The sequence below is a fragment of the Syzygium oleosum genome, unplaced genomic scaffold (assembly GCF_021117445.2).
Source record: "Syzygium oleosum isolate NSW1041296 unplaced genomic scaffold, Sole_v2.1 Sole_v2.03, whole genome shotgun sequence".
NCBI lineage: Eukaryota > Viridiplantae > Streptophyta > Magnoliopsida > Myrtales > Myrtaceae > Syzygium > Syzygium oleosum.
Genome location: NW_026607487.1, coordinates 10,086,593 through 10,114,063, shown reverse-complemented (window position 1 = coordinate 10,114,063; position 27,471 = coordinate 10,086,593). Strand labels below are relative to the sequence as shown.

The 27,471-nt window shown below is 43.3% G+C and overlaps 4 protein-coding genes across 8 annotated transcripts; 1 reads left to right on the top strand and 3 right to left on the bottom strand.

Moving 5' to 3' along the window:
- Positions 1-242: 242 nt before the first annotated feature.
- LOC115689899 (uncharacterized) lies at positions 243-3,785 on the bottom strand. The gene is made up of 9 exons (XM_030616086.2): positions 3,661-3,785; positions 3,450-3,535; positions 3,298-3,345; positions 2,793-2,881; positions 2,586-2,639; positions 1,695-1,762; positions 1,516-1,565; positions 1,271-1,368; positions 243-619 (listed from the first exon to the last, which is right to left on the bottom strand). The coding sequence occupies exons 1-9, from the start codon at positions 3,783-3,785 to the stop codon at positions 515-517; spliced, it is 723 nt and encodes a 240-aa protein (XP_030471946.1). The 3' UTR covers positions 243-514.
- A 3,087-nt stretch (positions 3,786-6,872) lies between these two features.
- LOC115689840 (transcription factor MYB59) lies at positions 6,873-8,276 on the bottom strand. Of its 2 annotated transcripts, XM_030616008.2 has the most exons (3): positions 8,031-8,276; positions 7,804-7,933; positions 6,873-7,661 (listed from the first exon to the last, which is right to left on the bottom strand). In XM_030616008.2, exons 1-3 carry the CDS (start codon positions 8,140-8,142, stop codon positions 7,142-7,144), a joined length of 762 nt encoding a protein of 253 aa, XP_030471868.1. In that variant the 5' UTR covers positions 8,143-8,276; the 3' UTR covers positions 6,873-7,141. The 2 variants fall into 2 exon arrangements, with proteins under 2 accessions (XP_030471868.1, XP_056165243.1); XM_056309268.1 differs by lacking the exon at positions 7,804-7,933 and having other exon boundaries at positions 8,003-8,268.
- Positions 8,277-13,378: 5,102 nt separating this feature from the next.
- On the bottom strand, positions 13,379-13,825 carry LOC115689875 (transcription initiation factor IIB-2-like). The gene has a single exon (XM_030616059.2). The coding sequence runs from the start codon at positions 13,823-13,825 to the stop codon at positions 13,379-13,381; it is 447 nt and encodes a 148-aa protein (XP_030471919.2).
- Positions 13,826-17,186: 3,361 nt separating this feature from the next.
- Positions 17,187-20,534, top strand: LOC115689848 (protein SOSEKI 5). Of its 4 annotated transcripts, none has more exons than XM_030616020.2 (5): positions 17,187-17,323; positions 17,477-17,741; positions 18,062-18,131; positions 18,250-19,194; positions 20,196-20,532. In XM_030616020.2, the coding sequence occupies exons 2-5, from the start codon at positions 17,486-17,488 to the stop codon at positions 20,233-20,235; spliced, it is 1,311 nt and encodes a 436-aa protein (XP_030471880.2). In that variant the 5' UTR covers positions 17,187-17,323; positions 17,477-17,485; the 3' UTR covers positions 20,236-20,532. The 4 variants fall into 4 exon arrangements, with proteins under 4 accessions (XP_030471880.2, XP_056165034.1, XP_056165033.1 ...); XM_056309059.1 differs by having other exon boundaries at positions 17,305-17,327; positions 20,196-20,533; XM_056309058.1 differs by having other exon boundaries at positions 17,307-17,373; positions 20,196-20,534.
- The last annotated feature ends 6,937 nt before the right edge of the window (positions 20,535-27,471 follow it).

The following is a 27,471-nucleotide window of genomic DNA, read 5'->3' as shown; positions in this document are numbered from 1 at the left end:
TATATAATATATGCTCTTCAAAATGCAATTGAGGCTGGATAAATTTCAGGCCCAAAGGAGAGACCTGTCGAAAGACTACACTGTCAAAGGTTAGGTGTGCTGGCTTATAACAACCATTATATATCCACTGCATTTTTCCATTCTAATCCTCCATCTAAGAGTTAAAATGGCAAATGACACTCTTATAAGTAAGTTCATTCTTCAAGAATGCAGGCAATATATTAATTACTACAACACAAACCTTCAGATAAATCATGTGTTATAGTTATATCAGTGTGTCTGCTTCATCCCTGATTCAGGAGAAATACAGGCACTTGAGTTTCCCTGAAGAAGAAACTAAAGAAAAATTGTGCACCCATAATAATAAACCCCCACTGTTAGGAAGGATGATCAAATAGGCCGCAGTGATAAATGGCAAGAGATGAGTGGGATTATTGAGGACAACAAATGGCTTAGCTAGCGTAGCCGAAAGTAAAGATTTACAACAAGCGGGTATCAGAAGGAGGAATTAGATTCAGTTCTTTTTCTTCTCATGGCGCTTCCCCAGTTTTGACCGCCTTTGCTTAAACAAATGCAGATAAAGTTTGAACCATAGGAACGGATAGACCAGAAGTAGAACCTGCCATAACATTCAGATGGAATGTTCATTAGCTTCGTGAGATAATAACCGCATGGCATTTGATTAATATATGCTTTTATTGTAATTTAATGAATGTCACACAATGAAAGGTGCAAAAATAGACAATAAAAAAGGAAAAACAAACACTAGTCCCAGAATGACTAAAGTAGCAAAATCAAGTAATACCGACCAGGAAAAGGTCAAAAGTGATTTATCTAAAGATGCTAGAGAATGTTCTTGTTCCGCGAAACTTCAAAGATATTTTTAATGAATCTTTGAGTGGACACTCAAGGTAAAATAGAACATTCCAGAACCCCCATATTAATTCTTTTTGGCCATCGACTCCCATATGAATAGGATGGGTATCCCGGACAATGACAGGTTTAGCGAAGGCTCCAGTAGAACCGTCAACTTTTGTCTCTTTCTCGGTGGAAAAACATAAGACCTGGTCTATCCTAGGTTTAACATATCCCGGAGACATGATTCCACATCGACAAAAGCATATGTCCCACTATCCCCGCAAAAAGATGTGAAGCAACTAGACACTCACAATGCAACATATTGCACTTCTTCCTCATGAATGTAGAGACTCAAAATCAAATGAAATGGGAAGGTAGAATCACAGACATAATAAAAATGTACCAAACATACCCGGACGAAATCATAATAATTGAAGGGAATGCTGGAAAAGAAATCCGCATAGAGGTCAGTCTTCTTAATGAAAGGAAGTGCCTGGAACATGAGCCACACTGCATCGCAACAGAAGAACAATGAAAGATACGAATGCATCAGCCAATCTGACTTTTGCTTTTGTGGACTATGGATTTCAGTGTTACTCTATTGCACTTGTTTCAGATGAGTAATTATAAGATCTTTATGCAGAAATTTACACTCACTTTCACCAGGAGCTACTCCTAATGGATAGAGCACAATAAATGTGGTGTACCTAGCGAAATGCGCAAGCAGTTAGAATCACCAGCATGAGTACCAGAGCAAAATAAGTAACGTGAGAATGTATGGATATATGTCCATATATCAACGTGGATATTTCTTTGAATGCAGAGAAAAAGAGAACCTGAGATAGGTAACCCAAGGTGGACAACATTTCAAGCAATTCAAAGCATAATGCAGGTACCTGATCACCTGCATGCATAATTATGATTGCCATTTACTCTCCAAGGTCCGAACTATATAGGTGAAACTGCGAGAGTGCAAAATGGATGGTACATAGGAAAGTAATAAATAATGACTTATGAGAAAATGTCAAATCCATTAGTATCTTGCAGTAGGAAAGATAAATTGCATGTGATTTTGGAATATACTTACAGGGAATTGGACAAAAAAATGAAGTAGAGCAAGCAGGAGGAGATAATAAAAAAAGTGAAGAAACCTCATCCCCTGTCTGTAAGCCAAATTGAATGGACATGATAATGACAATAACTGACACAGGGTTTAATTATGTCTAAATACCTCTTTCCGTGTCTCTAAGTAATGAAAGTACGTGCTCGAATTCGAAGAAGATGTGCTACCATCATTATACATGAGCTCAATAGCACTCTCAACCTCAGATCAACCCAATAATTCATTCCATTGGTCGGGCAACGTTATCAGACACGGAGAGTTTGCAAGAACTCATTGGAAGTTGCAGATGTTTGTTTTAGCGTACATAGTATGTAGAATGGGTAATAAGGGTTAAGCGGGATAATATCGGTTTGATTTGTATTCGATCCACTCAATCTCACCATACTCATCCATTTTCCACCTTTTGGACATGGCATGGTGATGAAGATCTGATACTTCTTCTTTAGTAACAGCATGGTAAAACCCGTTGAAGTTTTCAAACTTTTGACAATCTAATACTATGAGATTAATACAATTTAAGTTCTCAATTTCCCATGTTAGGCAAAATATACATGGAGTCTATCAGATTCTATATGTAGCAAAACAAAGATGTCTGAGAGCTTACATCACTTAGACACCAGGCAATGAAGGTTATGAAAACTGATGGTGATTCTTGGATCTGCAGATGACAAGAGGAACAGAACAGCAGCGTCAGTTAAAGCATGCAGTTTTCCCCATCAACAACTAATTAGACGAAAACCAGCGATGTTTCATCAATCCAGGTCTGCCAGTCTCGGAGGATGTAATTGAGCGACAGAAGTATGCAGCTGACCTCACTGATTCGACGAACAATTGCCAACAGAAAATGCGCTCTTCCAGCCCATTGCATCAGAGGAAACAACACCCCACTCGGAACAATTCCTTCAATTTTAGTTCTTCAGTAAGATGCACGGACCGATATGTACGAGCAGTGGCAGAAGGCAGAAAAGATACTAACGTAGAAGACGAATTTTACAAATGACCTACCTAGCTAAAGACCCATTTTCAGATTGCCTCTCAAACTTCTAATAACTCACAAAACAACCCACTTCAGCTTTGCTTCCAAGCAAAATGTTCACATTTCCAGTGATTTCGGCCGGAGATATCACATGCTTTACTTATGGAATTTATCAACAGCCAAGAAAATGATGAGCATAACACCCCCCGCCACCACCACCCAAAAAAAAGAAAGACACAGCTAAAACGCGCGAAAATTTTTTGCGAATTTTCTATATAAACATGAAGAGGTTCGTTGCTGGCAATGGTGTAGGAGTTACGCAGGCAAAACGCGAATTTACCTAATGCTCCGTGGAGGACTTCGATGCACGCAGCAGCTTGAAGCAGACCTAGAAGGAAGAGAAGCACGAAACACTTCAAAACGCGATTCCACTACTACTACTACTAACTCTAATGCCGAAAAGAAGGAAGAGGAGGAGAACCAGCATCTCACAGACAAGCTCTCCGGCGGAAGCGTAGGCGCCATTGACGGACTTGGCGACGGCGAGGCCGCTCAGAATTCGGAAGAGAGAAACCGACCTGCAATTTGCATTGGAAGAGGGGGGGCGGCGGGGCGCTACAATGTCTCATCGAGCCATGGTGCAGATAGATTGCGAGAGAGCGAGAGATTCAGCAGCAGATAGATAGATAGATAGATAGATTACCATCCGAAGGCTTGAAGAGAGTTGTAAGCGAAGAGGTAGGGCTTTGACAGTCGAGGCATCTGGCGACCGTGGCGCTCCGCCTCCATCGTTTCTTCTGCGCTCTGCCTTCGCGCGCTATCCTCCATCCATTTTTTTTTTTTGGCTTTGGGCACTCCCTTTTTGCTCCGTGCACGCCCTTCGTGATCCCGCCGCGGGCCTGGGCTTTGGGCCCTCCTCGCATGTTGGGCCTCGCCATCGAAACGAGAAAGACAATTTATTTATTTCTCCTTGAAGTTCTCTGAGATCTCTATATATATTCTATATCCACCAAAGCCGTAAGCCGAGAACGGTAAGAATATTAACGATTCTTTAACTATGGTCTTCGTTCGCATCCTCCGTGATCCCCCGAGTCATCATTCTTTTTGTGTCGCGTGACTTCAATCCGATGCTTTTAGCGTCTAATTTGACGAGGTTGACGCGTGGACATGGTGTAAAGATGGTTACTTTCGTTCCGAGTCAATATATGGGCGACTCTGATGAATATATGTGTTGCTTTGAAGTTTCAGATTGTCATTAACAGTGCAATTACAGGCTTAGGGAGACTGGTCTGGTGGTAGTCGAGGGATCCTCCAATAACTCCGTTTGATAAAGATAGAGAGACGACATCACTTAATAGATCGCGCTTAAGTTGACCTCAGCATAGTGTGCATTTTAGTTCGTGCTTCCCTGTACCAGTGATTCTATTATGGGAGATTAGGACAACAACGGATGACAAACTCTCCTTAAAGTAAATTTCTCAGGCCTCTCAAGTGTCTGACTCTCCTGTATGACTCATTCACTTGGGTTAACTGTTCTCTCACATGTAAGAAGACTTAAATTGCTCATTCGTCGTCGATCATGTTTTAATGATGTCGAGTCCCAAGAATTAACTGAGCTGAGATTAGAGACCCGGATGTTTGCACTATTGTGGAGACAGATGAAAGTTTCCTTAAAGGATGAGGAGAACCTATTATCGGGCAGCTTCGTCAGTTTCTCAGTTCCGGAACTCCCATTCTGTTCAGAATTCTCACAAGTCATAAGTTGGACTGAAACAACATCATGAATTGTCAAACCAGATTAATCATCATTGATACGAGTTATTTGTATATATGACTTGATGTCATCGACAACTTCCTTCTCTGGAGGTGTTCACAATGTCGTGGTTCATAATTGCGTCTTCAAAGAACTGTCATCGTGCATTTTTATGGAGCTTTGTACCATCATCGCTCTGGTGGCTAAGAAAACACCGCCCAACTTCTGTCGGAATCTGAATTCAAGATTTTAACGTGTGTCGACTGAGAAGTAACCGGGTTTCTTCTGAATGGTTGGAACTACAATTTTGTGGCTTGGCCTGCATGGTAGGTTAGCAATGGCCATGTGGAAAACCATACCTCAAACTTAAACGTATTGAAAGTGCTAATGTGAGTTTAAAAGAAGTTCCTTCAATGGGATGTATCTGGTAGGATATTCGTTCAGTCCTTCTGAACTGAATGCAACACATTAATAAGAAACTAATTTGGGTGGCTATCCACTTGCTTATTTTACTTCTGTGTCACTAAAGATTTTCTTTAAAGGCACGACATCTTTTGAAAAGCAGAGGTCTTCCAGTTTGGTAAGTGCGTGCCACCTGTTTGTTCCACTTGCTCTACAATACGCTTTGTTGAAAATGTTTTAACCTATACACGGTCGATTTTTTCAACTTTTAAGTGACCTACATCCTTTACTTTCCGGTGCTCAACAACGGAAAAAGTATCAAAAAAATCTTAAATCTTTTGCATTGATACCAATTGAATCTTAAACCTTTTTTTTTGCGCCAAATGAGTCATAAATATTTTGTCTTTGTGTCAATTCAATCGTTCCAGCTAATTTTAATCGGATTTTACTGATGTGAATGCCAGCCGGCCGACCTACGTGGCAAGGCCAGTGCTGACGTGAATAATTATTAATAATATTTTATTATTTTTTTCCTTTTTTCTTTCTTTTTCTTTTTTTTTTCCTCTTCTCCCTCCTTACTCCAGCCGGTCGCCGGTCCAGCGACCGGCCACTGGTGAGGCTCGCCCTCGCCAGTAACAGCAAAGGCGAGCCTCGCCATGGCCGGACGAGGATCGACCTTGCCAGATCCAGCGTGGAAGGGCCTCGCCCAGCCGCTGGCGAGGGCGGCCTCGCACTGTGCAGGCAAGGGTTGAGCGAGGCCGCCCTCGCCAGCAGCAGGGCGAGGCCCAGCCACGCCGGATCTAGCAAGGCTCGCCAGCCTAGCGCAAGTCCACCCTCGCCAGTAGTTGGGCGAGGCCCAACCTCATCAGATCTGGTGAGGTCGAGCCTCGCCCATGGCTGACGAGGCCGGCCTCTGGCGATCGGCAACCGACTAGAGTAAGGGAGAAGAAGAGGAAAAAAAGAAAGAAAAAAAAATCAAAAAATAATAAAATATGTTAAAATATTATTAAAAATTGTCTACGTCAGCGTCGGTCATGCCACGTAGGCCAGCCGGCGTCCACGTCAGTAAAATCCGGCCAAAATTAGCCGGAAGGACTAAATTGGCACAAAAACAAAAGGTTTATGACTCAATTGGCACCAATGCAAAAGGTTTATGACTTTTCTGATACTTTTCCCGCCCAACAACCATGGCCATATTTTTTTCCTCCAATGGCTTTTACTTAGATGCTAATTTACGAGTAAACGTGAAGATCTTGCAACCTCAAGCATTTGAAAAAATGGCTGATTGATATACTGTATATGAATGGTGAATGAATTTTTTTCCCAGTTTTCTTGCTTTGAGAAAGTATGAAGGGATCACCTTGATTGAAGAGCGTTTTTCATCTTGGCCGTGTAGTTTCTATAGATTAAAATTTCAATTCAGAGTAGCATGAGCTAATCGCTGGCTCATTTCCGATTGTTCGGACCGTTATACATAAGCTGCCAGAACATTAAGAAGAGCAGGCTACTGGGCTTTGCCTGAACTCTGTTGACTATTGAAGACATGACTTCTGAAGCCAAAGTGGTGGCTAAAGCTTGGCCACCGAATATCTTTAGCTCGAGCTCAGCCATTGTAACTTCCCTTTTGTCTTTATGTTTGCATTATTTCTTCCTTCTATGATCTTTCCTTTCTTGTTTCCTTTGTGGTTGGGTTTTGGGAGAGATCCTTCTTAAGTGATTCATATAAGACACTTTTGTCAATGTATATTAAGGAATGATCATACAGAGAAATAAACTGCGAGACTAATATTCATAGACACATTGTTTACACTGATTCCACACACAAACTAGTCTTGTCACTAGATACCTCGTTTTCTTTTCCTGTTCTGTTGAGAAGTAAAAGCACACATTACAAGGGGCATAGAGTGGCTGCAGTGGTTTCTGGGTCACTAATGGCCCTAGAGCTATAAGAGAACCCTTGCTATACGTGTTGCAGCCTCCTTGGGGATGCAGTACATATATCAACAAATGATAAAGAATGAATATTTGGTTAACCAGTTACGTAAGCTCCTTCATGCTCATAATTGGGAATAAACTGATCTATGGGGAGAAACATCTTGGGTTCTTCTTCGTTCATCTGCCACAGTGAGTCGGAGCTGTATTCCATTGTTGGTGAAGCCATGAGAGGACAAGAGAAATTGCAGCTTTCTTCACTGTAGCCATCATAAACAGGTATTATTCCATAACCGTCTGACAAAGCAATTTCTTTCCATATGTCATCGATTGAATAGACATTTTCACTTTTCCCCTGTTCTTCAATATTCTTTTCAGTTGAAGTTAACATATCACCAGGACCTCCTGTGTCGTAGAAGCTTTCTTTTCCAGTCTCTTGTGTCGTTAATGAATCCACTGAGGGGTTGTTCGATGAGGAAGATGAGATATTTGAAGAAGATGATGATGGGGATGGGGCATGCTTCTTTTCTTGAGCTTTTTTCCTCATATGAGTCCTCCAATAGTTCTTTATCTCATTGTCCGTTCGCCCCGGTAGCTTGCGAGCAATTCTTGACCATCTGCACGTAATAATTCCTTGTGAATTAGGCCAATAAAGGCAGATTATATGGAAAGACTATTAAATAGCAAAATCACTTATCTACTCAAATGTTGCATATTAAGATTTTGATAAAAATGATATGATTAACAAAGTTAACAAACCTATTTCCCCATTTGGAATGAAGTTCAAGCACTAGTCTCTCTTCTTGAGGTGTCATCTTCCCTCGTTTTAGGCCAGGATGCAGGTAATTAACCCAGCGTAGTCTGCAGCTTTTTCCTGTTCTATTCAATCCTAGAATAACGCTGGGCCGGTTAGAAGTTGCTCCTTCTAAAAAACCCCCAAGCTTTAAAATGAACATACCTATTACTGTCTCCCGCCACCTTCAAACCTGAAAGTTTTGCTACAAAATCCCATCGGCGATCCCCAAACAGTCCAATAAAGCAGACCAACTGGAAATCTTCTTGTTCTGTCCATGGACCCTTTCGGACTTCTTGCACCATTTTCAATTCCTCTGTGACTCTTTGCTTTCTCCTGAAAAGGAAACTCAAAACCGCCTACTTACTAGAACTTGAAGACCTATGTGTACTCTTGCAATTTATATATAAGCCAGTGCCTATTGTTGAATGACCATTTGATAACTCCTTATCATTATGAAAAGATTGCTTTTCTTTACCACCACACATATGGTGGACACTTGCTCGTCTCTTGATAGGCACCTTAGGCATATGACATCAGCCATTACGTTGAAATAACCAAAGTGAGAGATTGATCTGTAGATGTAACTTTCAACACGGTTCTCTTTGCGATAATGTAAATCACAAAGGCATAATTTAGAATATCACGAATAAAGTTGAGCGAACCGTTGTTCTTCCTCTTTTCTGTTTCTGAAATTATATAGCCCTCAAGTTACTACTTGTATTTGTTAGGATGATCGTTTGATCCTACCTGATATAGTTGTTGATATTTACTTTAAAAAGGAGGTTAACTAAACAGTGTTATTTCAAAGTGTAAAGTGCTTCAGTGGATCCATTCACATGAAATACAGTGTAAGAAGTAATGTATTATTTTATCCATCATCTTGGCAAAAAAGTGCAATAATTGATTTCAGGACACAACATGGGCTCACAGCCAACTGGACCACAGTGAAGTTCAGAAATGGAAGTCACCTCTCAAAAGATGTTCATCCCTTCTTATCAGTGTGGAAAAATTGATGGTTTGTCCCTTGCGTTCTTAAAGGCTATAGTAGAAGGTAAATGAAAGAAAAGGAAAGCCAAAAAAAAAATAAAGATTTGAAAACCAGGGATAGGGAAGGAACCTTTAGATTGTACGTAAAGTGACTTTTGACTCTATAAAAAATGACAAGATGCACTGAGAATTTGTTCTACAAACTTTAGGTTCAAGAGCTTCTAGACTAATTTCCTACATGCACAGGCAGGTTAAGAGGGCTCTTTCCTAATTTGAGTTGTCTTTGTGGATTTAAGTAAGTCATATAGGCCATTTCAAATCTATTTGATTTGACCATGTTCTCTGTTACAATGGCTATTAACGTAACAAGCCACTTCTCAGACTGAATAGGCAAGATGTCGATAGGGATTCTCCCTCGCCTACTTGCTAAATTGGCCTTGAAACCATGTCAATTTCTTCAGTGATGTGATTCCTCTATATGGCTAAGGCACGACTTAGTTACCGCAGCACTAGTGGTGCTTAGTTACTGTGCCACTAGGAATAATATGATAATATATATCTGCACAAAGTGAGATGTGATATCATATGCTCCTGTTAAAGCTAAGATCAATTTATTCGTGGCCTTGGTGTTAATGATATCCAGCATGAATATGACCTATATACCATAAGGAGCATTTGTGTAGAAAACGAATGGCTCGGTGGGTTCTGGATTCAAGAGCTCTTATAGTGGACAATACTGTCTAATCTGGAAGATTAGAGATAAAGATGTACCACTATGACGTGGATGCCACTAATCTATGGCCATTCCACTCCACTCTCTCTCTCTCTCTCTCTCTCTCTCTCTCTCTCTCTCTCTCTCTCTCTCTCTCAATAATATATATGAGGATATGCTAAGTAATTGTATAATATATACCCAGTCAGGAAGGGCAAAGAGCTTTTTTCACTGAAGATTAAATAAAGATGTAGTGCAGGGTCGGTCAGTGCGCACCGCTCAAAACACGAGGCATCTACATGAACACCTGCATAACCAAACATAATCTGGTGGTCGTCTTGCATGGATGTGATGCTTGGAGCTGTTTATCTAGTGGGTTGAGGTTCATATGCGTGATCCTTCTCAGGGGTATAGTGTTTTTTTTCCTAGGGCAGATCAGTTTGGCGCATGGTGGATTTGTGCTCTTTCCTTCGCCTTGTCTCTTCCTAGATGCTGATCAATATGCTACGGATGCGCGCGGTTCTAAGATCCGTGCTCAAATTTGTTTCATGGACCCCAAAACTTTCGCCCACTTGCAGCAGCCATGCATCACTCGTTCATCTCAATCTTTATGCAGTAGAGTTAGACTAAATGGCTCTAGATGCAATTATATTATTTGATACGATAAGATCTTATGTGATTTCTTTTTGAGGAAGATTAATTTACTGGTTACTTTATATCCTTAGGACCTCAATGGGAGGACTAGAAGCACCGATTTTGATGTGTCCCCCTTTCGGAAGTGGAGCGGGAGGTGCTTGCTACATTTATCCAATGGCGTGGAGAGCACAGGCCCCATTTTCTGGTATGGTTACGCATTGCTTTGCTTTGTGGCCCCATCCGTTCCCCTTGCGCAGTAGGTCATCGCTATTAAAAAAATGAAGCGCAGGTCGTATGATGCCCCAATTAGGACAGAATCGGTCCTCTCGGTACGATTGCGGAATAATCGTGCAAAGTACTCCAATACAATTGGCTTTCAGTTTAGGAAGATGCTTTGTTTGAATTGGGAGCGGTACTGTAAAGCACATAAATCTTCATCGCGCGCTCTTTTTCCTACTTTATTAGGAATCACACTAACACCCTAGTTGTCCCGAGCGCCTATTGGAATGGAAAGGAGATATGCCGGTCCATCCCGTGCTTAGATTAGAGAAGCTCACCCATTCAGCTCATTGTTTACACCAGCTTTGCAGCCTTGCCGTTGTCGGGCGTCCATTGATGGTGGCTAACAACTCATTAATCAACCTTTGACCTGTGATTTTTCAATGTTTGGTTGCTTGGTGCCGCCAGGAACTGTCCGAATCGAAATGACAAGGAGGGTTTAAATCCGCTTTTATTAGATAATTGTCCGAGCGAAAGCATTTCTTCCGTTTGGAGAGTTTCATGTCCTCCGCGAGTAGTTTCAGCTCGGCAGCTTCTGTGATGGACCAGCTGCATAAAACGAGTTTTTAGATTGGGAATGATATGAGGATCCTTCTTTTGTAGAGTAGTGTGCGCTCTTCCCACGGACTAGTTCTCTTAAAACGGACTACTCTTGTAATCGTTCTCTAGCGAAATTGAGGAAAATTATTCAAAAATTCTCAAACTTATTGTGTGGATGTCAATTCGGTTCTAAACTATTTAATTGTGCCAATTTAGTCATAAATCTTTTGATGATTTGCCAATTTAGCTCTCAACCTTTCAATTGTATTAATTCAGTTCTAAACCTTTTGATAATTTACCAATTTAGTCTTAAATTTATTAATTAGATATTTGGCCGGAAGGACTACTTTGCAAATCATAAAAAAGAAATATCAAAAACTTTAAGATTTTTTAGATAATTTTCCTAGCGAAATTGTTCTCTCTCCTTTTTTCTTTTTTTGTCTTTTCCTTTCTTGTGACTGTGGGAGAAGTAAAACCTCGAATCAGCTTAAGCCAGATGGAGGAGGAATTCCCCTGTTGGCGTACTGCTGTCTAGATTCCCATCCGAGCATTATCAAATGCATGGCCCTGGGTGCGCGATGGTGGGACCTGAACGGGCATTTCCTTGTCTGCCTCGTTATCGTGATGATTGCCAATTGTCAATTCCTTTTCCAATTCTGATGATACCATATGCTGTTCTTTCTGAAGAAGAAAGAATCTCCTAAATTCCAAATTCTTTTTGGTTTTTTTGGCTCAAATCCTAAAGTCCAACTTGAAGTCGTGTTCCTTCACCCCACAACAAGGCAACAATTCAAAGCCACAGAAAAAGCAAAGAGAATTCTGCTGCAAGCCGGCTAGCAAGAACGATAAAATTATAAAAAAAAATCTTAAATCTATTATAATTATATCAACTTAGTCTTAAATTTGTTTTTGGCCAGTTGAGTCTTAAATTTGTTTTTGGCCAGTTGAGTCTTAAATCTTTTGTATTTGTGCCAATTCAGTCGGTCTGGCCATTTTTGGCCGGAAATCGTTAACATGGACGCCAGTCCTCTTACATGGCGCGGCCGGTGCTGATGTAGATATTTTTAAATAATATTTTTTCGAATTTTTTTCTTTTTCTTTTTTTTTTCTTCCCTTCTTCCCTGGCAACCGGCTAGAGACAAGGGTGAGCCTCACCATGGCTAGGCGCCTCACCCAGCCTGGCCAGCCATGGCGAGGGTGTGCCTTGCCAGTGGCTAGGTAAGGTTGAGTTTGCCGGCCCTCGCCTTTGGCCGATTGCTGAGGTCTGGTGACCAGCTAGAGGAAGAAGGGAAGGAAAAAAAAAGAATAAATAAATAATTCGAAAGAAATAATTAAAATATTATTTACAAATGTCCATGTCAGGGCCGACCGCGCCACATAGGATGATTAGCATTTATGTAAGCGATTTCTAGCCAAAATTGACCGGATGAACTGAATTGGCACGATTGTAATAGGTTTAAGACTTTTTTGGTAATTCTCCCAACAGGAACTTGTGTTGGGGTGACATTTACCTTGCCTCGAGGTGATGTTATAACCAATGCGGAAACTACAATGAAATTGGAATTGAGAAGAATAAAAGAATGCATAGATTTACGTGGAAAACCCTTGCGAGAAAAATCACAGAGAGAAGTAAAATTCACTATAGAAATTCAAGGATTACAAAATGTGATTCAAAAAACATTAAAACTAATTTTGTCTTTACTTATTAAATCTAATAACTTGATAAAAATAATATTTATATTGCTCCAGTGTTGGGCTACGGGCTTGGACTCCCAAGCCATATGCTACCAACACTAAACCTTCATTTATTTTTCTCAAGTAACATCGCCACAAATTTCAATACGGGTATCAAAAATTACAGAATTAAAGACATACTAAAGAGGTGAAGAAGTGAAAAAGCTTTTCTTTTTCGCAAGCAGCCGAGCAATTGGTGTATGTCTTAGCATCAGGGGTGTCAATGGGTCGGGTCGGGTCGGGCCGGGCTTTCATTATACCCGACCCAACCCGAAATATACAGGGTCACGCTTGACCCGACCCGCCTCAACCCAAGACCCTATTCAGCATATACTCCAAAAAATAGGGTCGGGTTGAGTCGGGTCAATCCGAGTCGGGTCGGTTCGGGTTGGGTTTATGGTTTTTTTTTAAACAAGGACCAATCTTTTCCATTTCCGAGCTCCATCCTGCCCTTAGCAACAGAAGCTAAAGCTCATACAAGCTTAAAGAATCAACATCATCATTACTCAGAGCCATTGCTCTTCCTAAAATTTCTCACAATTCACACAACAAATTGGAAGATACAGCAACAAGAGCCAGTCGCCCGCATACCCACGACGATACCACGAACGCAACGTTGAGAATTTGACGCATGAGAGAGATGGGGGCGTTTACCTATCGGACATGATGGCAATGGACTTGAAGGCCTGGATAAGGTTGCGGTCGGGGTTGGCGCCGCGGCCCTGCCACTTGCCGAGGGAGGAGCTAAGGAACTTGCCGGAGGAGCCGTTGGGCTTGGAGATGACGGTGGAGAGGCCGCCGTCGGTGAGGAGGGGGTTGTAGGGCCCACCGACGCGGACGGGGTCGTTGTCGTTGGACTCGCTGGCGAAGGTCCACCACTCGGAGGTCTCGTCGATGGAGTGCGCCTCCAACACTAGGCCGCACTCCGAGCAGATCGTGTGCGCCTCTACTCCGGCGGAAAGGATCGACGGGGAGACGGAGCTCGCTAGGGAGGTGAGGCTCAGCGGCAGGGCCTCGACTTGGGCGGTCACGGCGAGCGCTATGAGGGCGAGGACGAAGGCCACGACGGCCATGTTCGCGAACTTCACGGCCGCCATTGCCACGAACTTGAATTCGAGCTCTCATGTAGAGAGAGAAGAGAGCGAAGGGGAGAAAGAGAGGGGGAAGGGCTGTTCTGGGTTATATTTGGTGCTAGGGTAAAAAAAGCCCAGCCCGGTCCGGCCCGACCCTAACAAATACCCACACCTAAAACCCTTACCCATAGAAGACCAAGACTTGACCCCAAAATATCCTAAAATTTCGGGTGGGCCGGGCCGGGACGGCCCGGGCTTTTTTGACACCCCTACTTAGCATGACTTCTTTTAGAGAGCAACGAAAGTGAAGTCGAAACTCAAACTGGAAAAGTGGAGATGTTCAAGGGAAAGTACTAGAGTACGGGACGAAGTACTTCCAAAAAGCTCTATCTTTCGATTCAGCAAAACCAAAAACATAAGGAGGGAAACCCACCCATCGGTGGCCGCGTTGGTTTGCACTTAGTTCCTTTCACGAGAGGTCCTGGGTTCAAACTCGCTCATCGGTGATTTAAGTGGGGGGTCGTGGCGGTGGGATGCTGCGCTAACCCCCCTCGAGGACTAGTCGGGCATCACCGCTGGTTTGGCCCTAGCTCGCCGGCCGCGCGGACACCTCGGTTATCAAAAAAAAAAAAAACATAAGGAGGGAAACAAAGAACGTCCGAAAGAGACGCAAGGTCGTCAACAAAATGTTGTTTGGACCGGTGCAATTAGAGGAAAACAGAACGTTCGAAAGAGGGACAGGATCGTACACCAGTGATGTTTGATCCTTTTTGCACCGGTCCATAGTGTTAGCCCGGTTGATGTGGCGCTGCTGCTGGTGGTGGTTCGGCCCACTGTTGCGAGGAACAGAAATGATCCCTTCTCCTTTTGGACCGAAGTCCATTGATGATGAAGCTCGTGTAAAGCAAAGCCATCGTCATATGAAAGTGGTTGGCGAAATCAGTTCCCGGCATTTACTTCATTGAACCGCTCCCATAGTAATGCAGTCGCTTTAGCGTTCTTCCCTTCCTTTGGGGTCAAACTTAAAAACTTTGGGGGTCCTCGAATCGAGAGCAGAAGTCCACTCCACACACACACGGGGCCTGCGAAAGTTCCGCCATGGAATTCACGTCCCAAATAAAAAATAAAGCACCGTTTCGTTTTCACAAGATTATCAACTTCTTTGGTCATTGCTAACTGCGAAGAGGTCTTTCCCCGTCTGGTCTGCTATATAGGACGAGGATTAGGTACTCCCAATACTCCACTTGTGATAATCATTAGATTCACTTTAATTATATATATACATAAATATTCATATGAGTCGTTGAATCGAAAACTTGATGAACAAATAGCCATTTTCCATATTTCGCAACTTTTCCATAACGGCTCGCGCGTCGTAACTTAATACAAAACATGATTAGTATTCGAATGGTCTATTGTTTTTACCCTCACGCCATGCTACAAAAGGCCTGCGATATTTTATCGTAACCCGACAACAAAACGCCCGTAAATTTACGACATTCCAGAGAGGCTCACGGAGATTTCGCCCGTGATACGGTGCTGTGTGTTTCTGAATCAGATTTCATCTTCTTTCACCGCGTGGAGGTGTGTGACGAGCGGGGCAAAACCACGTGCTTTGGACTTACCTCCCCCCATTCCAAATCGCGCGTACAGACGCCATGTGAACGGGGGGCCACGACCAGATCGCCGATAATTTGGACTACCGACTCCTCGAAAGCATCACCAACAACATAAGAAATAGGAAAATCTGTTGCTCTCTTTCTTTTTTGGAACTTTTCAGATTTCAATCACTGGCACCGCAAGAAATTGAAGGCCCATGTCGCTCGATGGGCCTCCTCTTTGCCTCTTTCGGACACCCCCCCGAGACCTTTCACCCCTTAAGCTTTCCCTCCGTCCCACGCCCTCACTTTTCTTTTATTTTTTTACCCACCCTTTTCGTGCTTCGCTATGCGCACACTTCGACGTACCCGAAGGCTGTTGGCCACTTCTGCCGCTGGACGACATGGGGACATGCAAGATCTCTCCCAAGCAAAAGATTTCGTTTCGTACCACACCGTGTGGTGGAACGAGAAGAAAAGAAACGCACGCGCAGGCCCTCCCCGTCGCTGATCGGACGTATAACCTTGCACTGGGGCAATCTCCATCTCTCTCTCTCTCTCCCCCTTGTCTTGCTTTTGGTCCGAGCTGCCGTGGGTCAGTCTCAAGATCTCGATGGCAAAAACAGGAATTGGGCATATCTGATTGATGGATGTGGGGGAGGAGGTGATGTGGTCAACGATGTTTTGCTTTTTGTTTTTTTTTATTTTTATAAGCAGGCTTTCCACATTGACTGTAGGGGTCCACCTCCACCTCCTTTTAAATTTACCCCTCAGTTCGAAAATCTCCCCTTTTTATTAGTTTTTCTTAGTTTAAAAGGGCCGAGGCAGCAGGAAAAAGGGGGGGAGATTTCGAGCTGAGGGAAGAAAGGACGCAATCATCGCGGGCAGATGTATAGGGTAGGGGGGGGGGGGGGGTCAGAACAGAAGTTAGGTGTTGATTGTTGACATTAGACAGACAGCGGTCAACTCTTCTTGAAAGCGTTTGAATTTAGGGGTAAAAAACAGATGTGTGCCCAAGATGCCGCACCAGCTCATTAGCTTGCTAACCCAACGTGGAAGCGACGATATTCCTTTTCGAAATGGGTATATGATTTTCGTAAAAAAAAATATCGAGCCTTTTGACTTTGAAACACGATCCTACGGCCCATTCCGCCAACGTGGAGGATGCAAGCGCAGGAATTTTGGGACCTCTAGAATCTTCTCCCGTCTTGAACTTCTACATCCGCCCCCCAAGCCAGAAGCTGAAGAGTCAAAACTAAGACCGAGTCTAATGGGGCGACTCCCATTACTATGAAACTGACAGTGATGGTCGATGCCTTGCATCCGCGCGGCAACCCTATATCCTAATTGAGATCAATTTCATGGAAACGTTCAATTTCACATCGCCACTAATTGATGACACTTTTATAACAATCGGAAGCTTTCATCGGTTTTGCTGTTTATTCTCACCTGGAAGAATGCATGTAAACAACTACTGAAAATCGTTGGAACCGTCTGTCAAAAAGTGTCAGACGTGTCTAATAATTAAATTTGAAAATACCATATATTTTAATGCGGCGGCTTCTGAGTAACGTATGTAATCTGACGTTTCGTAAAACCAAAAACACCTAATTTGCGAAATATCTTCACTAAGTGCCTCGAATATTTGTTTACAAGAGCCTAAAAAATAAAGATGAAGGGAGTAATACTAGGTTTTAGGATCTTAGGACTCACAACAGCAAGTGCTGAAGACCAAAACAACCAGTTTTTGTTCGGTAGCTGTTGTTTGCCGCATCCCCATTTTGAATTCCCCTGTTCTCCCCCCTCCTACCTCGTTCACATCTCTCTCTCCCTCCCTCTCTCTCTCTCTCTCTCTTACTATAAAACCAAAACCCACTCTGCCTCTCTTTTCCCCTGCCCTTCCTCTTCTCACTGTTCTCCCTGGGTGGGTACACGACTTTCTCTGAAGTTTCTGGCTCACTTTCTTGGAACAGAGTGAATTTGCACTGCACATGCACGGTCCTCGAGTCTATGTCTCGGCTCCTTTCATAGCGACCTTACTCTGTTCTCTTTGTTTCCTTCTTTTCTCAACATGCAGAGACAAGCAATGGCTGTCGCTTCCAGGGCAACAAGAACGACGGCGACAACACCACCGCCATCAGAGCTTCAGATCCCCAAGAGATGGAAAGACGGAGAAACCATCCCCGAGAGAACCAAGGTCTGGGCCGAGCCCTCCAAGCCCAGCAAGGCCGGCACCGAGAGAAGAGTCCCCGTCGTGTACTACCTCTCCAGGAATGGCCAGCTCGAGCAACCCCACTTCATGGAAGTCCCTCTCTCTTCCCCTGAAGGACTCTTTCTCTCTGGTAATTTACCTGGTTTCTTTCTTGTTTCCTTTTGCTTTGAGCAGTGGTGGCATGCTCTTCAATCTGTTTGTCTGCATTCACTGGGCAATGGCAAATGTTACAACCCCTGTTTTTAAACTATCGACATTCACGAGGGAAACGCACAAAACATAGACGCTTTCTCGCACATCTTCAAATGAAATTTTCTCTTCGGTTTGTTCATCATCTGAAGTTATTTTGTGGGTAATCAAACGGGATTTTTCCCTCTGGTTCCGTTCAGTTCAGAAATGAGCGTGATAAGGATACGCTCACAATGCCTGTTTCTCTGCTTCGTTTCTCAGATGTAATTAACCGCTTGAACCTCCTCCGTGGCAAAGGCATGGCTGCCATGTACTCCTGGTCTTCCAAACGGTTAGTTTTCTCGAGAAAAATATGCAGTACGACCTCGACTGATCTTTCTCCACAAGCCCTGTTTGATCGATCCTTGTGGGCTCATTACAACCTGAAATTCCCTGAAATGCAATTGCAGGAGCTACAAGAACGGCTTCGTGTGGCACGATCTGGCCGAGAACGATTTCATCTACCCATCGCATGGCAACGAGTACGTGCTCAAGGGATCGGAGCTCCTCGAGTCTCCTACTCCGTCGTCTTCCTCGACCGCGAGGCCTCTCGAGTCGGTGTCGTTCCGGTCCCCGAAGCCGATCAACACGCCGAAGTCGATCGACGAGTCGGACTTCCCGGTCATCGCCCGTCGGAGGAACCAGTCGTGGAGCTCGATCGACCTCCACGAGTACAAAGTCTACAAGGCCGAGTCCAACGGCGAGTCGACGCCGACAGCGGCGGCGGACGCGTCGACCCAGACGGACGACAAGAGAAGGCGAAGACGACACGTCAAAGAGAGGGAGAGCGAGATTCGCGAGCTTCGCGGAGACGACGGAGCGGACCAGGGTCAAAGTCAGAATCCCGGTCGAAATCAGACGACGGAGCTGAGCAGGGACGAGATCTCGCCGCCGCCGTCGGATTCCAGCCCCGAGACGCTGGAGACCCTGATGAAGGCCGACGGACGTCTGATAATAGGCGGCTTGAACCACGGAGGCAAAGAGGCGGACGGCGGATCGGATCGGGCGGCTGGGAACCTCCAGGGTGGCAAGATCAGGGCGTCCTCGGTGCTGATGCAGCTGATATCGTGCGGCTCGCTCTCGTTCAAGGACTGCGGGGCGACGTACATTAAAGATCAAGGGCTGTCGCTGATTGGGCACTCCAAGACGAGGCTGCGCCGCGGAGCAGGGGATAACAACGGCAGCAGCGGCGCCGGAAGCGGCAAACGGGCGGGGGCATCGGGGAAAATCCCGAACTTGGCGGGGTTAAGTTTGGAAGATAAGGAGTACTTCAGCGGCAGCTTGATCGAGACCAAGAAGAAGGACGAGGTGGTCGTCCCGGTATTGAAGAGATCATCTTCTTACAATGCTGATCGGTGAGGGACCGAGGACCTCTCGTGTGTTCATATATTACTTGTTCTTTCTTTCTTCATTTTCGTTGGAGCAATTCAACTTGAATTCACAGCTTTAATGTAATTTTTAGGGTCGGTGTAACTTTTTTGGAACTATGTAGTAGGCTCGTTCACGGTGCTGCAACGCGTTCGAAGGGGTCGAAAATTCGGCGTTTCCACTGGTTTTTCATCTGCTGCTTCAATCTTTCTATAGCAAGAAACGCTAGCTTATGTGATCTGATTTGCATCATGATAGATAAGCAAATTATAGGTACTAATGGCATATGAAGAGGAGCTGGGCGTCGGCGGGATCAAGAATCTGGAAATGCTTTTATTATTGCTGCGGCAGCAGCAGCATATTCTCTTAAGTTTGGCTTATTCTTGAGTCAGACATTACGCAAGAGAACACGGCAAGAATGATCCGAGGCTAACACTGTGCAGTCACGATGCGCGCGTAGCGTGCGTGGCTTCGCTGTTTGTTTTCGAGCAAATTGGTTCCTTTTCGCATTTGATTGGGTTATGTAACGAGAGACCCTTCTGCCCTCTGCTGTGGCCTCTCTAATCGTTTCGATGCTAGGTTCATATTTCGTACTAGGGTTTTACGTCGTGCCAGCCATTAGCTTTATTGCATTGCCATTCTTGGACTGAGAAACGTCCTATGTGTCTGTCTGGATGCGTTAGTGCGGTCACATTAACTTTTCGACTTGTCTTTTATATGATTAACGGGCCCAATAAATGATTGCCGTCCCCTTTATAATGACGCCGATCTAATGTTCCTCACTTGCTGCTCTGCTCCATGTGCGATCCAAAAGTGTTCGACATTTTCTTAAGCTCGATAAGAAAAGTGCTTTAGGTAATGTCAACATTCTGCACTGGGCTTATGTCTTCGTCGATATCGGTCATCTTTTATTTCATTGTCCACTCACAGTTCGGACATTCTCGTGTATTTTCTAACATTCACGCCCTTTAAAACTTCCTATGGATAGGATCTCGCCAAATGCAAATAACCGAAAAGGGGTTGAGTGAAAGTGGAGGCGAAACGCATAGCGAGAGATACAAACTATTGAGAAAGAGCGGGATTTACAAGGTCCAAAACAAGAAAGGTAGAATTAGAGGAAAGCGAAAGCCAATAAAATTGTGGTAGTTGTCGCTATATGTCATTGGTGGGAGTAAATCTCGTCAGAAGATATGTATGTGTAATTAAATAGTTCGCCTAAACTGAAACTGGACGCAGATAGAGAGAGATCAAGGACGCTTGTGGTGGATCCACTAAAAACGCGCAGGGAAAGGCGAAGAGAAGGGAATGTAACCCCAGAAACCGAGGCGAAGGTTGACTATGGCTGGAAGTTGTGCATTGCAATTTGCAAGGCACGGCGAGCACAGCAAGGCTCGTGTGCCGAGGCGCAAAAGTTGGTGGTGATTGTGCCACGGCTCTGCTGAAGGCTGTCTTATGTCTTATACGTGCCCTTTTTCACCTTGTAAGCTTTTGGTTATCCTCAACCTTTGCTCTTTCGGTATCTTAAAATTTTTTGGCGTTTAGTTTCGTTGCACTAGCTCTCTAATCGAATACTATTAAAACTTTGACGATAGGATTGATGATTTGACTTTGCAACATGGGTGGGTCTAGGGTTTATCACCCCCCCTCTTTGACTTCTCATGGGTTTTGTTTTGAGCACTCACGTGCGAGGTTGAAGAAAACAAAGAGAATAGGGGAGAATGCTCTGCTAATTTCCATGTATAGTGCCTGAATCGAGGAAGAGAGCTTGGAGATGGGGAAGGTTCATCGTCCCAAGGGTTCTGAGTTTCCATGGTAATTTTGAGTATCAAGACATCATGTATCTCTTCAAGAACATTGTATTGCACTCATCTCGCTCGGAGTTAGTCTTATGAGGATCGAGGAACGGTTGTAATTGTAATAATCCTCCGAGGAGTGGTACGTACCATAGTTGAAAAGACCTATTGATACGGAGCATGAACCCTTATCGATGTATAATAATTTTTTTTTAGTGTTGACTTTTTTAGAAATTTAAGCCATTAAATAAAAGCGTGATTTACCTACCTGCGCATGGCCGAGTTGGTGGGCGCTTTCCTTCCCTCAGAGAGGTTCTGGGTTCGAATCCCCGCTCGGTTCCGTAATTTAAGTGGGGGGCCCTGGCGGTGGGTTGCTGGGCTAGTCTCCCCTGAGGTATAGGCGCCCCGATTACCTGTGCGGGCTCGTTCCCGGGAAATGGTGGCGGATCCTCGGTTACAAAAAAAAAAAAAAAATGAAAGCGTGATTTTAAATATTTTAACTCACGCTTAGGCTGGACTTTGACTTAAACCTTAAGCATGGAAACATGAAAAACAAGAAGCAAATAGGGGCCTAGAAATATTCAAACTCACGACCACTGTGTTGAGATTTTGTTGAACCACTTCCACATAGGATTATGTAGTTGAGGAGGCAAATATGGGCCGGCAAATATTTGAACTAGTAACCTCATGCCCTAATGCCATGTGAGAGCGTAATTTGCTTGTATTACTCATCGTATAGTAAAAAATTCTTATACAAGGTATTGATCATTAGAGAAGAAAAAAGGAAGAATCTATCAAATATCTCTAACTAATTATAAGATATTTACAAAATGTTATGCTAACTAACGAACAAAAAGTAAATCCTAACTAACGATGAGATATACACCAAATATTAAAAAAAATAGAAATTAATTCTTCATCTTGCATAAATATTTGTATTGTACGATGAGTAATACAAGCAAATTATGTTGTGTCACGTGGTATTAGAGTATGAGGTACTAACTTCATTTCGCTTGATTGCTTTATGTGACTCTGAATGGGCGAGTGGCCCAATCACTTGGTGATCAGTTAATTTTTGCTCTGCTCAAGTTGAACATTGCACTATGGCAATTGCACCAGTGAACTGATTTATTTGTGCATTTTACTTGCCTCCCTAAGGGTATTGCTAGACAATAATGCGATGGGTTGTTATTGGGATAACCGAGTTGCCTTATACACTTCACAAACAAACAAAGAACGTCAAAATTGATTGTCACTTTGTTCAAGAACATGTACAGTGCAGGGCCATTAGAATCAAGCACGTGCCCATTAGACTTCAACTGGTAGACATTCTTAGCAAGACGTTGGGTCAAGATTGGTTTACATTTCTCGTTAGCAAGTTGGACATTTATGACCTCCATGCATCACCTTGAGGGGGAGTATTAGGGAACACTTGTTGAAGATTTACTTTATCTTTTTTTAATATTTGGCGTATCCCTATCATTAATCAAGATTTGCTTCTTGTTCGTTAGTTAGAATAATATTAGGGGTATGGTAGATTCTTCCCTTTCTTTTTCTCTCAAGCAATACATTTTACAAATGTACAATGAGCAATACAAGCAAATATACTGTTACATGATATTAGAGTAAGGGGTCTCAAGTTCAAATCTTTTCAAACTCTTATTTGGCTACCCAGTTACATATTTCCATTCTTCAAGCTCGGGCCAAATTCCAGCCTACATGTGAGGTGGGGTGTTACATGTATGATAATTGATATTCATCGCTTGTTTGGACTACGTTCGCTCCCTCTGAATTTTGTGGACGTATTTTGACTTTTGATTTGAATTTACGCAATAATTTAGTTTTTGCCATAAAAGGGGAAAAAAATACCCTTTTACCTTTTTCGAATTATAAAACAAATAGGGCTAAGAGTCTAGATATCCGAGATGACGACACCAGCAAAAAAATGAATGCTCGTGACTTTCTCGCCGAAACAATTTTTCTTTTTCCTAAATTTATTGAAGAAATCCACGTGACCTTAGATTTTCTATTTGGACCTGGCCCAGGCCCATCACCGAAGAAATTCGCTTCGTCAATTGTCACGAGTAGGTGCACCACGGCCCGGCCCAACACATGTGCCTTTTTGCGCTTTCGAACCCCCGGGCCTCCCATCGAGTGCAAGTCGCCTGAATCTTTTTTCAATTCCAATTCAATCTCTCCAGCATACGTACATACATACGTATTTAGACACGATTATCGTTCATTTATCCTTTTTAATTTGACTTTTTTAACATACATTTTAAATGAAATCGCGTGTTGGTTCGGTGGACTTTATTCTTTATGCCGACAATCGTGATGTGGATAAAAGTTGACATTAATAGAAATGGGCAATGTGAGGTTTCGGATTAACTCGAAGTCCATCGCTCTTCCATTGCCTCGAAAGGGACCCTTCTAACTCTTAAAAAATGAAGAAACTTAAAAATAAGATGTACATGGATTAACTTCATTAATTCTAATACCCGACACGGTTTTTAATGCTTAAAAAGCTAATCAAACAGGCCCCATCTTTCGCAGCTTTTTGGAACGACAACTTATTTATTTAATCAGTCGGAACGAGTCTAGCCAATAACTTTTTTCGCTATTAAAATTAATTCGGCCGTTATTTAAATTATTCCGATTGCAACTTACTTGTATTAAGATTTTCAGGGAGCTTAAGATTGGAAGTTTCGTTTCGTCTCGTCGACGTCATATTTGCTTCCCGTTGTTTTGAGCTTTCAAGTCTGACCTTCTTCGCGTATTATCTTACACAAACATTGAGCTTCAAGAAACCTCGTCATCCTAATCCTTGAGGCTTGTCTTTCTGCGAAACTGCTGGGAGTTGTTGCCCCTTTTCTGAAGCTACATAAGAAAAGTTAGGATAAGGTTTCTGACTGGTCCAAGCATACGAGTCCAGAGGAAAAACCCGTCCTTTTCCATCTAGAACTTGTCCAACACAGTTTGGATGGAAGAGTGCAGAGCGCGCATTATACAATAGAAAACGTGTCTACGCAGCATGTACGGCAATGACTAAAATATAGTCTACGAACCGCGTGTTATGTTCAACATGCATGTAGAAGTATCTGACTTGCTCCAGATAAGTAAGATCTGCTCAATAAGATCTTGGACTCGGGCATTTAGCAATGCCGGAAGAATGTAGAAGCACGACCGTGGTGGGAAGCTGCCATCCGTGGTGGGTGAAAAAAGTAAAACACACGCACGAGACTTGCGTTCGGGTCACAGCCGAAGCTACTTTCTTGGTATGAACACCAGGGGCCTAGCGAAGAAAAGTAACACCGTAGAAAACACGGGTGCGAGTCTCAGCGAAAGGCGACGTTCTTGGGGATGGATCCCGTTATCTAAATCGTAACGGTGGATCGTACCGTGGGATTAGTCTCATGTCTTAAGAGACCCAATGTATTTTGAGTGATTCTACGGTGGTCTCGTATCAATGGATCAGACGCGCTGCCAAAAGAGCAGCAGATGCTCTTTGCCAAAGGGGCACTCCGGATGGTTCTTTCTACACTTGCTTTTATTTTTCGTCCCCACCTTTTTGTTGCCGATGTAATCCTCATGTTAATCATAATTTCATCCCTTATCAACCCCCTCGCCCCTTCAAAACAGGGCTTCTCTCTCTTTTGCGACCAATGGGCCGGGTTAGGACGAGTTGGACTCATAGGTCGGGCCTGATTTACTGCCCAAGTTTGCCCGCGACCAAAAATTTATTGAGGGATCGAACCGCCAGACTCATGATCAGGTCTACTTGTGAAGTACCTTTATGCGTGATATCGAATCTAGGTTTGGCCGTTTCAACGTACAAGATAGATCGTGGGTTGGTTACGCTCTCGTGGGTTAGTCACGCTCATCTACTAACCGGTCCTTAATTTCATTTGCCCAACCATACATTTGAATCAAAACCAGGTGCTTCGATGTTGTTGGAATCGAAATCAGATAACTAAAGGTTTAATAATTAGCTGAAACGATAGAGGTAGACAACCATGTTACGTTGAGGATAATAACGCCGAAGTGAATAAAAAAGCCCATGGGGGCGCGCGAGAGAGAGAGATTCGTTAAATTTCAGAGAGCAAAAACGTCACATTTCATATTGGACCTTCCCCGAAAGCTAAGAACTCGAAGTCGTTCTCGTCGAAATGATAGACGATAATTCGTCAACCATCTTCTTGAAGTTACGCGCAGAAGAACAGTCTTCTGAGAAAAAACACGAGCGTTTCCTTTCCCATTAGGTCGGGACTCAGACTCAGTGTAAGAAGGAAACATCGTACGAAAGTGACTGGCAACGGGTCTATGTACGGTATCTATAAAGTGAGTGTGGCAGTGGGGAAACCAAAAGCTCGAAGGCGGTTTGGCAGTTGGGAAGAAGCTTCGCTCCCCCTACTCCATATGACCAGACAATGGAGGAGCAGTTGTATCCGCGTTTCAGACAACAAGACGAAGAAGATAGGACCACGAAGCGAGGAAGTACCACAAACATTCCTCGATTGAGTTCTCCGGAGCTCAGTCGCTCGCTTGGGGAAAGTGCTGGGTAGGTAGGTGAGAGAAACAAAGTGTTTTACACGGCGATGACTCGGACGACATACACGTAAAGGGTGATCATTACGTCAGCGAAGTAGGGAAGTTTCATTGATCGAATCATACCGCATCAGTGTCGCCTGTGATATCGGCGTTACGCAAGATTATATATAAAGTAACAAGTTGTCTCCGAAAGAATTGGTTCATGTTATTAAGAGCTTGGTTCTTTATTATCGCGATTATCTAGGTTTAGATCCGGTGGATCTCTAATTCAATTTACAGCTCTCCTATTGAGAATAATTTAGAAGGTCGCGCCTAGGCTTAGCACCGTGCCAAGCACGGCCTAGTTGATATTTTCCGTATGGGTCCTGAAATGTGGTTGCCGAAATAATGACAACTGTCAATTAGTTTAGCACCTCCAAAAAAATCTTGAGCTATCACCTTAGATAATGCTACATTATCACCTCCCTGGTCTAATGGCTATATGCCGTTTGCAATAGGATTTGTTTCTATGTATGGTGCGTGTGCTACTGCTCTAATTTGTGCGTGTAAGACGGTCTCCGCTAGTTGTTGATTCTATTATCATACATGGGTGGGTACGATACGTTAAATCCATCGTACTTGGAAATCAAGAGTTAGAGGTCCTCAACATGACACAAGGAAGGCAAATTGAGAACTTCCTCTAGACGCAAGAACAAGGTGGAATTCCACGTACAATATGTTGAAGAAGCCATGTGATGAGATAGGTGTGCTGATGCCATACTCCACTACTCATAGCATAAGTGCCGATTTCTCGCCGTTCACACCACAAGATTGGAGAGTTGCTAAAGTTTTCACAAACTTCTTGTAGGTCTTCAAAAATGCAAACCCATGCCTTGCGTTCAGCGATTCTCCTCCACCTTGCAACCCCATCATTCCAATGATGTCGCTCGAATTAGTAAATAAGGAGGCGATTTGTTCTTCAAAGAAGCGAAACTGGCCATTAAAGGCGAAATTCCTCATTTTTTTATAATTTTACACATCGCAATTTATAAAATTTTCTAATTTTTTATTAAATTTTTCTTCAGAATATTAATTTTATGTCCAAAAAAGGGCCCGGGCCGATCATGCCGGGCCTGACACGTGGCTCAGCACGGGCGACCAGCCCTAGTCATTAATATGATCTCGGATACGTGTGAAACGGGAAGCACGTGAGTCGTACATTCAAAAATTTTCTAGCAAATAGACCACTAACTTCAGCCTTCAGGTGTATCCAACTTAATAGGTGCGTCGATGTCGCAATTTACAAGTTTGATGTAACCGCGTTCTTAGGTACCTTCTGGTGAACCCTCCTCCTCCTTCCACTTTCTCCACCTCCTTCCAAATATGTTGGTTAGTTCCATCTGATTGCCATGATGGTTGAGAAATATCCACCTAATTTTTGTATTCCTTGATGTGTAAAGAAGTTAATTGACGAGTCGCATCGAGAAAGTGGAGTACGTCGACATATTTGAAACTATTGATAGCGGTCCTGCGAAGGTCCTGATTTTAAGTCATTCTAGGACTCCTTATTCGTCTCTCTTATTAAATATTTTTATGGTTAGTCTTGGATTAGAGTCTAACCTGCATGCGAAAAGGGGTATTAGAATATTAAAATATTAAATCGCGTTTTCATTCGGCAATTTAAATTTTTAGAAACGGTTGAAACTGGCCCCACCACTTAGTACGTAAGCCATCCCTATCTTTCCTAGTTTGTTGCAGTGTTAATTGATTCGATCAATTAGAATAAGTTTGGCCACTGCGAGACCTTTATCATGCATTAATCCCATTGGAAACATGTGATAAATTGAAATCTACCTTGTATTAAGATTTTCGGGGGGCTTAAGATTGGAAGTTTGGGACAAATGCAAAATCGTTGACAGCATAGTTTCCTCCCGTTGTTTTCAG